The sequence below is a fragment of the Nyctereutes procyonoides genome, unplaced genomic scaffold (assembly GCF_905146905.1).
Source record: "Nyctereutes procyonoides isolate TBG_1078 unplaced genomic scaffold, NYPRO_anot_genome, whole genome shotgun sequence".
NCBI lineage: Eukaryota > Metazoa > Chordata > Mammalia > Carnivora > Canidae > Nyctereutes > Nyctereutes procyonoides.
In genome coordinates this window covers 52,987,587-53,001,326 of record NW_026575135.1, presented here as the reverse complement: position 1 = coordinate 53,001,326, position 13,740 = coordinate 52,987,587, and the positions used below count along the sequence as shown (strand labels likewise).

General features: G+C 37.0%; 1 protein-coding gene across 1 annotated transcript in view; it reads left to right on the top strand.

Annotated features, from left to right (window-relative positions):
- HSPA4 (heat shock protein family A (Hsp70) member 4) overlaps nucleotides 1-13,740 on the top strand; it is a 50,961-nt gene that overhangs the window by 13,729 nt on the left and 23,492 nt on the right. Inside the window, exons 2-7 of the mRNA XM_055301781.1 lie at nucleotides 855-912; nucleotides 2,884-3,024; nucleotides 5,791-5,913; nucleotides 7,593-7,692; nucleotides 8,339-8,472; nucleotides 10,435-10,679. Coding sequence (XP_055157756.1) covers nucleotides 855-912; nucleotides 2,884-3,024; nucleotides 5,791-5,913; nucleotides 7,593-7,692; nucleotides 8,339-8,472; nucleotides 10,435-10,679 — 801 coding nt within the window. The remainder of the gene's footprint in view (nucleotides 1-854; nucleotides 913-2,883; nucleotides 3,025-5,790; nucleotides 5,914-7,592; nucleotides 7,693-8,338; nucleotides 8,473-10,434; nucleotides 10,680-13,740) is intronic.

Here is a 13,740-nt window from a genome sequence, read left to right as displayed (position 1 = left end):
GCTTAAACATGGTATTTTGAAGTAGTTATACTTGTGAGCCTTAGGTTTCTAAAATAAGCTGCACATGCATGAAACTACAAATACATGAAGGTAGTCTATGAATTGGTGATTTGGAAGAACGTGTTCACAGAAGAATGTGTTCACAAGCGACAATGAAGTTTATTGTCGGAAATGGTGAGTCCTTGTGGTGCCTAACTGGCTCAGTTGGAGGAGCATGCAATTTCTTGACCTTGGGATTGTGAATTTGAGCCCCCAGGATGGGTGTAGAGATTACTAAAAAAAAAAAAAAAAAAAAAAAGTAAACTTTAAAAAATTTGTGAGTCCTTGGAAGCTAGTTCTAGGAAAATTATTTTTTACTAATACATAGTAGGATAAGAGTTCTTCTCATGGCTTATAGACTGTTCTCTAGGGGAAATTATAAGCTATTGGAGAAAGCAAGAACATTTAATTGATGTATTGGTAAGAGGGTACAATATTTCATATTGGGATTTTGAGCAACAGACTTGAAGAGTAAGGAATAGTGGAGGTTGGCTAGGTAGTATTCTATTCTATTATAGATATTAGATAATCTGTTATCTAGTCACTTAGATAAACTTATTAGGACTAATGGTTAACACATCAGACTTGTGCTTCAACATCTAAATGACAGGACTCCCATTATTCTAAGAGGCCAGCCATTCTTAGAGACAGTTTTCCTCAATGGAGAGATCAAAATAAAATATTTACAGTGTGCTTTTATAATGTGTGGCTTTTTAGTTAAGACTCAGAAAAGTTGCCTGCTATGATGATGTAATCCTCTTGGATGTAATGTTGTATGCAGTAAGGTTTGATGCTTAAATGTTTTTTTCCCCTAGGGCTTGCATTTCTTTTGGTCCTAAGAATCGTTCAATTGGAGCAGCAGCTAAAAGCCAGGTAGAGTTTTGTTTTGTTTCTTTTTTTCCTAAATGACTTATTTCTCTTTTTTGTCCATCTTTCCATTCAGTAACTATTTCAGTGCCCATTATGTGCCTAGTATGACCGTTCCTAGGTGAACAGCTGAAAAAGGCCTGATCCTTAGTCTCCTGTGCTTGAGTGAGAAGCAAATAGCTTTTTAAAATAGCATGAATGGGGCCCCTTGGTGGCTAAGTTGGGTAGGCTTCTGACTCTTGATTGATTTCTGCTCAGGTTTTGATCTCAGGGTTGTGAGTTCAAGCTTGATATTGGGCTCCACACCAGGCATGGACCCTACTTTAAAAAAAAATAACTTGAATGGCATAATTTCTTTAATGAAGACTACAGGGATGTATTTTGCCCAGACTTGTTTAAGCAAGGCTTGCTTATTCCTGTATATTTTACATGTTCCTTAAAGTCTGTCTCTTTGGGTTTTCATCTTAGTCATACTTAGAGTCAGTGTTTGTAGATTTGATCTTGTTAATCAAAGAGCTCAAGGAAATAAAGCGTACTTGTAGAAGCACACTTGACATTAATGTTTTCACTTTATAAAATAGGAACCTAACATTATTTGTTGGTTTCTAAGTAACCACAGCAGAACTCCAAGAGTTCTGCTGCTTTGGTTGTCTGAGCTTGTAAAATTAAGGAATTGCATATTTGACCTTTTAATGGTTCATTCTGGATCACCATAAAGAATTAATTAACGGTCTTTTTTTCTGGGTTGGGCAGGGCTGATGATTTAAAAGTCCAGGGGCACCTGGCTGGTTTAGTTGGGAGAACATGTGACTCTTGGATCTTGGGGCTGTGAGTTTTGAGTCCCACATTGGGTATAGAAATTATTAAAAAATAATAATAAAATAAATTTTAAAAAAGCCTAAGAAAATGGTACTTAGCCAATTTTTTAATTACATTGGGTGTTTTATAATTTCATTTTCAAAAAAAATAAAAGGTTTGTTAGGAAGCAGTAGATAACATGTCCAGAGCTAGTTTGAAATGTCTTTTCTTCTAAAATACCAGTGAGGTTTTTTTTTTGTTTTTAAACTTGCTTTAATTATTGAGAATAGTTCTTGTACTAAACTGGCAACTTAGTTCTAGGATTAGTCACTGTGATACTGAGTTTCTGCTTGGCAGCCTACTGAAAGTAGGGCCCAATGTTGGAGGTCTCATTGTTTTATAAAAGACTTCTGAGTGCTTTCTAACAGCTGATGCAAAGGAGCTCTGTAGAAATTTGGAAGTTACACTTGCTGCCTTTATCCAAAGTCACCATTAGTATCTTAATGTATAACCTTTTGTACTTTTTCTGCAGATTTAAATGCTTCCCCTGCTGCAAAAGTGAGATCATACCATATAGATACTGGTCTTCCAACTTTCTAAAAAACTGTTACCACTGTATGGGTGTATCATTTATTTATCCATTCTCCTGTTAATTGACCATCTAGGCTGTTTCCAGTTTTCTGCTGTTGTAAATAATACTCGGTTACTGTCTGTTTACATTTATCTTTGTGTACTTAACTGTCCTCTTTTTTCCCAATATGTTTAGTTTCTTTCACTAGAATCTGAATTGATATGCCCTGAATTGACTCCGAAAGTTTGAATCATAAATTATGGTAATTTTTAAAAATTAAAGCTCATTTTATGTAAATGTTGATTAGAAGTTTAAGAACAGAAGACTACCTTTGTACATGTTCAATGACCTGTCTTCATGGAGAAGTAGGACAAGCTAGGCTCTGGTCCCATCCTTTATACTGTGGTCTGTACAAATCCATTATTCCTCACTTCACATGTGAGCAGGCATTATACAGAAAGGTGTACTGCTGAAGAAAACGAAACTCAGAAGGAAACTTGGAGTTAAAGTTAAAATGATGCTAGTTTATTCTGACATTGTTGGTTTTTTTTTTCCCCCTAATTGCTCTTAGTCTTTTTACTCTTTGATTCTGATGTTCTTTCTTTTAGGTAATTTCCAATGCAAAGAACACAGTCCAGGGATTTAAAAGATTCCATGGCCGAGCATTCTCTGATCCATTTGTGGAAGCAGAAAAATCTAACCTTGCGTATGATATTGTGCAACTGCCCACTGGATTAACAGGTATAAAGGTAAGATCTCAAAGTAATGCCTTGTAATTGAAATACAGTGTTTTATTATATCAGGTCAATACGTGTTTGTACCATTCTGAGTTCAAGTTGGAATGAAAATGTTTATAAATGTTTAGGAGAAGGTTTTGGTAGGAAAGACCCTTTGGTGTTTTTGAATAATCTGAATTTTTTTTTTTTTTAAGATTTTACTTATTTATTCATTAGAGACACAGAGAGAAAGAGACACACAGACTTAGGCAGAGAGAGAAGAGGCTCCATGCAGGGAGCCTGATGCGGGACTCGATCATGCCCTGGGCCAAAGGCAGACGCTTCACCACTGAGCCATCCAGGCATCCCGCATAATCTGAATTTTAATTGGAAATGAAAGGTTGCACTCTTTTTTTTTTTTTTTTTTTTTAAATTTATTTATTTATGATAGTCACACAGAGAGAGAGAGAGAGAGAGAGAGGCAGAGACACAGGCAGAGGGAGAAGCAGGCTCCATGCACCGGGAGCCCGACGTGGGACTCGATCCCGGGTCTCCAGGATCGCGCCCTGGGCCAAAGGCAGGCGCCAAACCGCTGCGCCACCCAGGGATCCCAAATACAAGTCTTTTTTTTTTTTTTTTTTTTTTAATTTATTTATGACAGTCACAGAGAGAGAGAGAGAGGCAGAGACACAGGCAGAGGGAGAAGCAGGCTCCATGCAACGGGAGCCTGATGTGGGATTCGATCCCGGGTCTCCAGGATCGCGCCCTGGGCCAAAGACCGGCGCTAAACCACTGCACCACCCAGGGATCCCGAAAGGTTGCACTCTTAATATGAGTTGGACAGATGGGTAGTGGTGATTTGAAGTTAACGTTGCCATTGCTGCTTGTATTGTTTACTGATGGAGCAGTCTTTCTGGTGTGACTTTAGTGAACACTTCTGGAATACCAAACAAAGAACTGAACACTTTAAAGTCACTAACCAGGGATCCCTGCGTGGCTCAGCGGTTTAGCGCCTGCCTTTGGCCCAGGGCGCGATCCTGGAGTCCCAGGATCGAGTCCCACGTCAGGCTCCCGGCGTGGAGCCTCTGCTTCTCCCTCTGCCTGTTTCTCTGCCTCTCTTTCTCTCTATGTCTATCATGAATAAATAAATAAAATCTTAAAAAGAAAATAAGTCTTAAAAAAAATAAAGTCACTAACCAGGTGTATGGTCATACTCTTGACAATACTCTTGACAATAGGACTTCTTAGATTGGAAAGAGGTATTCTTTTGAGAAAAGGGAATTTAGTCTTTGATATCTCTGGGACATCTAGAAGAGTTTGTGAAGCATACAGTGAATTGATAATACAAAAGAGGCAAGTGAGTTTAGCAAGGGGAGATTTGTTGTTTGAGACATTGCAGTTGGAGAAGTTAGGATCGTGGAAATAGGCTCAGAATCCAAGAAATGATGAGACTTGGGAGAAAAAGGTAGGGAGTTGTCCTGTTGTAGCTAAGAACACAGTTGAATTTAGAAGTGAAGAATTTTGATAACTGAAGAATGATCACTGGGTTTACTTAGATTATTTGTGGCAGTCATCTCAGAACAGTTTGAATGGCTGGTAATAGATAAATCTGGAGTACAGGGGAGGGAAGCAGGGAGAAAAAAGAGGTGAGTAAATGGAGAATACTAATAGGAAAGAAATAGGATTAGGTATTGTCAGATTTAGTCATAAGCATTGCAAGAGCCAAAAGAGGAAGAGACTAGGGAGAAGACTCGGGAACAAGTGCATCCAAGTACAGGAGTGGATGAATAGACCAGCAGATAGCAGGGAAGAAGAGACTCCTGGGGAGGGGTGCTTTCCCATCTTTATCATGCAGTAAAGTAAGAGGCTACTAGATTCTGAATCAGAGTAAATTAGGTTTGGGCTGGGGAGCTAAGAGTGGAGGAGAAAATAGTGTTCAGGTCACCTGGAGCATCAGCGGAAAGAAGAGAGTAAACGTTTTCAGGGGTGGGTTATATTTGGGGACTATGGGCATGTGGGCTGGGGCTTGTCCTAGTCAGTTTTTCAGCATTTAAAGTTTGTAGCCCTTATTGTAGTTGCATACTTTTATGCAGGGTAGTTTATCTTGAATCATTATTCATTTATCCTTTATTTTATTTATTTATTTTTAATTTTTATTTATTTATGATAGTCACAGAGAGAGAGAGAGAGGCAGAGACATAGGCAGAGGGAGAAGCAGGCTCCATGCACCAGCAGCCCGATGTGGGATTGTATCCCGGGTCTCCAGGATCGCGCCCTGGGCCAAAGGCAGGCGCTAAACCGCTGCGCCACCCAGGGATCCCTCATTTATCCTTTAATTCAAGTATTTATTGGGTCAAGTTTGTCCTGTCTTGGCCTATAACAGGAAATAAACTATGACCTCAGGTTAGATTGGATCCTAATTTCAGAAATGATCTTAAAGTCAACACGGTAAACGAGCTAAAACACATAGTATTCCAGATGGTAGAATGTCCGCCACCAGACCCCTTTATGGAGGTGCAGCGTGGGCCATGGTGAGCTACATCAGTTTGCTTCTGCACGGTAATGGTCTCAGGTTTTGTTGGTGGTCACAACATACTGTTTACATAATGGTCCTTATCTGGAGTATTCATGTTTGCTAAACATGTTAAAAAGCTAAAAGTGACCTTCAAGTTGTTTTTGCTTCTCAAACTAGTGTTGTTCAGTTCCTTCTTAAGATAATGTTCCGTTGATGATGTGTTAGACATTGCTTATTTCTCATGAAAAGCTGGAATAAGCCCAGATCCTTATGTTTTATTGCAGGTCAAATATATGGAGGAAGAGCGAAATTTTACTACGGAGCAAGTGACAGCCATGCTTTTGTCCAAACTGAAGGAGACAGCAGAAAGTGTTCTCAAGAAGCCTGTTGTGGACTGTGTTGTTTCGGTGAGTTTGATTGCCCTTTTTTTTTTTTTTTAAAAGATTTTGTTTATTCATGAGAGACAGAGAGAGAGAGAGAGGCAAAGACACAGGCAGACAGAGAAGCAGGCGAGAGAGAGAGAGAGAGAGAGAGAGAGAGAGAGAGAGAGGCAAAGACACAGGCAGACAGAGAAGCAGGCTCCATGCAGGGAGCCCGACGTGGGACTCTACCCCAAGACTTCAGGACCACACCCTGGGCCAAAGGCAGGCCCTAAACCGCTGAGCCATCCAGGGGTCCCTGATTCTTGAGATCATGACCTGAGCTGAAGTCAAGAGTCTAATGCTTAACTGAGCCACCCAGGTGCCCCTCCAGGTTTTTTTTTTTTTTTAATTATAAATAAATTTAAAAAATTTATTGTAGTCAATGAACTTGATAAGATTTTGCTCTTATGTGTTAAGTTTGTAGGATTTATAGGCTAAATTCCTAGATGTACAACTGCTAGGACAAAGAATATGTGTGTTTGTAATTATAACAGCAGCTGCTTAATTGTCCTTTAAAGAATTTGTAATCACACTTCTCCCTGCAGAGTATAAGAGGACTTGTTGGACAACAGCCTCATCACAACTTATTGAGATGTTAGCTAGTTCTGTAATAGTTGAATAATGCTATCAAAGTGTATGCGATTTTAATGTTTACTCTTTAGGTGAAGTTGAACATTTTTATTTTTTAATTTTTAATTTTTTTTGAAGTTGAACATTTTTAAATTTAAGGTTTCTTTATTTTCTACGTAAGACATTCCTATTCTTTGCTCATTTTGAGTTTATGGTGTACATTTTGATCTCTAGTTCTTCATATAAAAGAGATAAGTTCTTATTTTATGATATGAGTTGCAAATATTTTTCCTCATTTTATGATATGAGTTGCAAATATTTTCCCCATTTAGTCATTAGAATTTTTATGAGTGAAATTTATTGTTGGTATTATTTTTATATTTTATTTATTTATTCATGAGAGACAGAGAGAGAGAGGCAGAGACATAGGCAGAGGGAGAAGCAGGCTCCCTGTGTGGGGAGTCTGATGTGGGACTCGATCCTGGGACCTCAGGATCACGACCTGAGCTGAAGGCAGACACCCAACCTCTGAGCCACCCAGGTGTCCGAGTCAAATATATTAATCGATTAAAAATTGTTTTGTTCATAGTTGACATACAATGTTACATTAGTTTCAGGTGTACATCTTCAGGTGTACATCTTACAAGTTTGTACTTTACGCTTGTTTAACACAAGTGTAGCTGCCATCTGTCCTGTTAATGTTGCTATTCAAATATATTAATCTTTTCTCCCCTTTTTTTCCTCTTCTCTATTTTGTGTTACATTTAGAGAATTTTTTCATACTCTGATGGTAAAGACTGCCTTTCCTTCTGGTGCTCATTTTTTTTTTTTAACTGTTAAATCTTTGATTTGAAATATATTTTGGTATGAGGTGTGCAGTAGGGATGCAACCTCATAATTTTTCTCTTTCATCCATTCCAGTGCTCTTTACTGAATATTCTAACATTTCTTTATTTTTTTGAAATACTTCCTTGATTGTATACGGAATAAATTGCTGTAGGTATTTGAAGACATTTCTGGATTTTGCTGTTTTCTGGCAGGTATGTTTTAAATGAGGACTCCCTAATATAGTAAACTTTTAAATTTTTTTGTAGGTTCCTTGTTTCTATACTGATGCAGAAAGACGATCAGTGATGGATGCGACACAAATTGCTGGTCTTAATTGCCTGCGATTAATGAATGAAACAACTGCAGGTAACAGGGGTTGTTAGCATCTGTGACTTGCTAAATCTTGAAGGTTTTGCAGTCTTAAAACTATGGGGTTTCTTGTTCTTTATTTTGCTTGCAGCAATTACACATATGTGCCATAGTACTTTTGGATATTGTGTCACTCATAAAGAATTCATCTGACCAGTGCTTTTTCTTTATCCACATAGCACTTACTTTGGTATGTAATCACATGCTTGTTTGGAAGGTAACACAGTTACTGTGTGTCGAGAGCAGTGTGTTGTTTTAAATATTGGCCTTTTTTTCCACCACTGTAATGGGGTGTAAAGAAACATCTCAGGGAGAGATAGGTGGGAATGTTGAGATGGCATAAATTAGAAGAAATCCTGGAAAATATTTTTGGAAAAGTGGGGGAAGTGGTGGGGGAAAATGGCCCAGGTCATTGGAATTGAAAATTGGAAATGTTAAGGAGGTCTAAGTGAATGTCAGCCTTTGATTCTTGTAGTTAATGTTCCTCATGAATAAATTATGCAAAGCATATGGAGAATTTGATTTTTCCAAAACAGCATATGATGTAGTCCTATTCACTATATATATATATTTTTACTTAAAGTGAATTTTAAATGTACTATTTAAATGATAATACATTGAATTTAATTTTTTTCTTATGTAGTTGCTCTTGCATATGGAATCTATAAGCAAGATCTTCCTGCCCTAGAAGAGAAACCAAGAAATGTAGTTTTTGTAGACATGGGGCATTCTTCTTATCAAGTTTCTGTATGTGCGTTTAATAGAGGAAAACTTAAAGTAAGTATATTATTTCTGGAGAACTATATTGCAACTGTATGGTAATTAGGAATTTATGGAGACAGTTGAAATAATAGAGAATGTTGTTGCATTAATGGAAGCTTGGTAAACTAAACTATGTAGAGGTAGAGTAGAAGTTGTAATTCATTAAGAGTTGACATGAAGCAAAAAGTATAGACCTTGAGAAAGCTCTAAAGGTTTCTGATCCTTAATTTTTCTAATCTGTAATGTGTAGAAAATAATGCTTACTCTGTAGGCTTATGAGGATGCTTTAACATGTAGTCCCTTTGTGTATTTTTTTACACTGAGGATTGAAGGGATGACAAAGGTATTCTGTGCTTAATCTTAAGGTTTTGAGTGTTATGGGAAAAGTTGTGCGGACTAAAACTTGGACGGCCAGAGATAAACCAGACTGGGAGTGATATTCTTTGTATATTCTTGGAAATCGTAGAGCTCTGGAGAATGGGGCTTTCTATAAAGAGAAGTCTTAGGAGTACAAAAGGCAAGGAAGACCAGAGAATGAACATGGTTGCATTTGAATTTACTGGCATATACTAGTTCCACAATGGGATATAAAATCAGTTCTCTAGCTGATTTAATCTAGAATTTGCTTAAGAATCAATGTGTTTTTGAGTTGTTTGCTTTAGTTATTAGGGTTGAATATCAGACTTCTTTGTGGCAAAGGCCTCAGTTGCCTTTCTCCTTGAAATTTGTGGATTGGTGGGGAGGATCTATCTGTCTCACAGTAAGTATTCATTAGGTTCAGAGGGCATTTTGAGACCCTATTTGTTACAGTCTTACTATTTTGAAAACTAGACTTGGTTTCATTTTATGTTCTGATTTATGTTGTTTCTAGAGTTTTTTCTTTTTTAATAAAAAGAGAAATCTTTGGGATGGTTGGGAAATAACAGTTACATGGTTTTTACAGTTGTAAATGTGGACCAAGTGTAATTCTTAGTACTTGAACTTTATAATCTCTAATCGCTTTATTTCTAAAGTCCATTGTATACTTTGACCTTTTTAAACGGAAGCTATTGCCATAATTTAGCTTTGGTTTTGGGTCAAAGTGGTGTGTGTTAGTGATTAGTTGCCTTTTATTTCCTCACCAAAATTGTCCTTTATTATGTCCTGTCACCTGTCAGTTTTGCGATTATAATTAAAATTTAATTCAAAAAATACTCATTATGGAAACCCCCCTCCCCAACCCCCAAGCTGGGGTAGAAAGATCAGTCACAATCTTACTACCATGAACAGGATATGCTGTATTTCATTTTAGTCTTTTGAAGAAAACAAAATTAGTTCTGTGTCCATTTTCTTCACTGAATATATTAAGATTTCCCCATGACATTTAACATCTTTGAAGAGATTGTTTTTTATTGATTTTATTTTTTCATAAGGATGTAATCGTTTATTTAGCCTACTTTCTATTATTGAATTGGATTAGATCTGGTTTGCTCCTAATCTGTAAAAGATTTGGGTAATGGATAATCAAAGCTAATGAGACTTCTACAAGTTGTTGTGAATTAATCCTTTAGCATCTTTGATGCTAGTAAACTGCACTGAGATAGGCCTTTGGTATTATTCATAGTTTTGTGACAGTAATAAGACCAGAATTGTGTAATGACCTGTTCATGCATTTGACTTTGGATATGTAATTTTAGTTTGCAGTCAGATGGGTATAGTAGAAAGGGCTTGGATTTTGGAATTGAGAGGATTAGGTTTTGAATTGAAGTTCTGCCATTTATTAGCTTTGTGACCTGCAGATTATCTCTGATCTGTCTGGGCCTGTAACATCATCTGTAAATTGAGGATTACAGTGTCTCATTTTACAGTGATTAAATGACGGGTGCACATTGCTTTGTCTCAACCTTAATGTGCCCTCTTGTAATTTACCAGTTAAATATATATCATGATAAAATTTTAAATTGGTTTATTTTTGAATTAATTATCTTTTTTCCTAAGGTTCTGGCCACTGCATTTGACACGACACTGGGAGGCAGAAAATTTGATGAGGTTTTAGTAAATCACTTCTGTGAAGAATTTGGGAAGAAATACAAGCTAGACATAAAGTCCAAAATCCGTGCATTATTACGACTGTCTCAGGAGTGTGAGAAACTCAAGAAATTGATGAGTGCAAATGCTTCAGACCTCCCTTTGAGCATCGAATGTTTTATGAATGATGTTGATGTATCTGGGACTATGAATAGGTAACCAGATCAATATTTTGATGTTAAACTGAACTGTGATTTTTGTTTACTTCTATTAGCATTTATTTAGTTAAATGTTGAAATTACCATGCTTGCTATAAGATAATTTCTGTTCTGTGGGTAAAAATTAGAGACCATTCAGGATTTGGGTTTTTACGTAGTTTGGGTTTGATTATCCTAATAATGTAGACTAATTTTTTGTTCTGATTATTTCACTAAGTTGACAGGTGTGTGCATTATATGTGAGTTACTGGTTTTCAAAAAATCAGGGCAAGTTGCTTTAATGCTGAATAATACTGAATTTGATTTTAGTCATTGAGAAATTGGTGTTCTTGCATAGTTCAGGGTCACGTGTGAGCAACAGCTCTTTTTGTACACTGCTGCAAGAATTCTGGGTAATTGACATTTCATGGCTATCCTTAGAAACACTCAGAATGTTACTGTTGTCTCTTGAGTTGCTTGGATGATGGGAGTGATAAGTTCTTTAGGATGTGAACTTTACTGGTAGAAATTTAGGTACGATTGGTGACTTGCTTGGGGAAGTGTGGCCTCAGTGACCCTCAAAAAATTGAGATGGAATTGGAATTACATTACTGTGCCTGGTAACTATATTTGTAGTCCCTTTTCCTCTCCACACTTGAAAGTGAGGGTTTTCATTTTGTGTTAGGGGGACTAGAGGGCAAGAGGGTACCGGTGTCTCTCTCAGAAATTGTTAGTGGAATGTTTTGTGATAATCAGAGCCAGGTAGACACTTGTAAGTAGTTTGTACTTTTTAAAAACTGAAACCAATTAACCTTTGTGCTGTTCTTTTTTAAACATTTGGACTTTGTGTACATTGAGTGCAAAGCTGTCATATTCTCGGCTCTAGTTTATAGTCTTCATGTAGTCTGTAATGCTCACCAGCAGTCTTTTTTTTCTTTAACAAAACTGGGTTATTTCTGACATAGTAGACTTTCTTCTGATTAACTTTTTTGAGGTAAATTTCACATACCTTTTTTTTTTAAAGATTATTTACTTATTCATAATAGAGAGAGGGAGGGGGGCAAAGACACAGGCAGAGGGAGAAGCAGGCTCCATGCAGGGAGCCCGACGCGGGACTCGATCCCGGGTCTCCAGGATTGGGCCCTGGGCCAAAGGCAGGTGCTCAACCGCTGAGCCACCTAGGGATCCCCTCACATACCATTTTAAAGTGGACAACTCTGGCGTTTTTCATACATTCACATTGCTGTGCAGTGACCACCTCTATCTAGTGACAAAATGTTTTCAACACTCTAAAACCTCATAACTATTAGGCAGTTAGTTTCCGTCTTCCCTTGCCTATCATACCTGGCAACTACTACTTTTTTCTTTATGGATTTATGTATTCTGAATGTTGTGTATAAATGGAATTGTAACTATGGGGTTTGCTTCTTTTGTATCTGATTTCTTTCACTTTTACCATAATGTTTTCTAGGTTCATTCACATTGTAACGTGTATTAGTACTTTTATGCTTTTTATGGGAAATAATATTCCATTTGTATGGATCATATCACGTATTTTTTTTTTTAATCCTTTCCTGGTTTGTTTCTACCTTTTAGATACCTTGAAAAGTGCTTCTATGACAGTTCATGAATAAGTATTTGACAATTTTGTTTTTGGTTCTTTTTGGAGTAAGTGTAGGAGTGGAATTGCTGAGTCATATGCTAATTCTATGTTTAGCTTTTTGAGGAATAGCCAATCTATTTTCCTAGCATTTGGACCATTTTACATTTTCACCAGCAATGTATAAGGGTTTCAGTTTCACATCTTCGCTCAGGCTTGTTATTTACTACTGCTTTATTTATTATGTTAATATCTCTCCATCAGTTTGGTTGTTGGAAGGATAATCTCCTAATAGGTTTTTAAAAAATGGCACATGTGAACTGTGTGAAGTTCTTGCATGTTGATGATGTTTTCCACATTTATACCCAGTTAGAACATAACCTTACCTCATATTCCTTCCTTGATTGTTTTATTCTTTTTAAAGATTTTATTTTTTAAGTAATCTCTACACCTAAAATGTGGGGCTCAGAATTACAACCCTGAGATCAAGAGTCACATACTTCCCTGAGTCAGCCAGGTGACCCTTTCCTTGATTATCTTAAATGGAGTAATACTCTTTCAGCATTTAGCATCGCTAATTGTGACAATATATTTTTTCAGTTATTTGTTGTTTTTTTTTTGCTAGATGTCCCAGTTTTTGTTTTTCTTTCTGGAAAGTCTAATTTACAAGGATAATTTGGCTTTGTTGCAGGTTGTTTTTGATCATTTTTTCCTAGGTATGCAGTGTGCATTTTGGTATGTAGTTTCACAGCTATTTAAATATCAAGGAAGTTTTCTTGAATTACATCGTTCAGTACTTCTTCGTTTCTTGTGCTTTGATTTCATTCTTCCAGAAATCTTATATGAGTATGTTGGATCTTTCTTGCCCATAATCTATATTTGCCATTCTCTTTCCTATTCATCCCGTTATGTCACTATTCGGAGTATTTGTCTTTGTGTTATTTCTATGTTATTTTTCATTTTTGACATTTTCTTTTTTTTTTGAGATTTTATTTATTTGAGAGAAAGAGCGAGGGAGCACAAGCAGGGGATGTGGCAGAGGCAGAGGGGAGAGGTAGGCTAAGTGCTGCATACGGGGAGTCTGATACTGGGCTCCATCCCAGGACCCTGGGATCATGACCTGAGCTGAAGGCAGATGCTTAATGGACTGAACCACACAGGCTCCTCTGTTCTTTTATTTCTTATTCTTAGTTTTTCTAATTCTGTTTGTTGCTCTTTCATTTTGTATCATTTATTCGTTGTACAATTCATATACCATTACATTTATCAAACTTTAAAGTGTACAATTCAGTGGTTTCAATATATTCACAAAGTTGTGCAACAAGGACCATGATCTAGTTTTAGAAATGTTTATCCATTAGCAGTCATCTCCGTTCCTCCCACACTAACCCTAAGCAATTACCAGTCTACTGTCTATCTTAGTGGATTTACTTAATCTGATGTTTGTTTGTTTGTTTTTAAAGTAAAACTCTTCCCCCA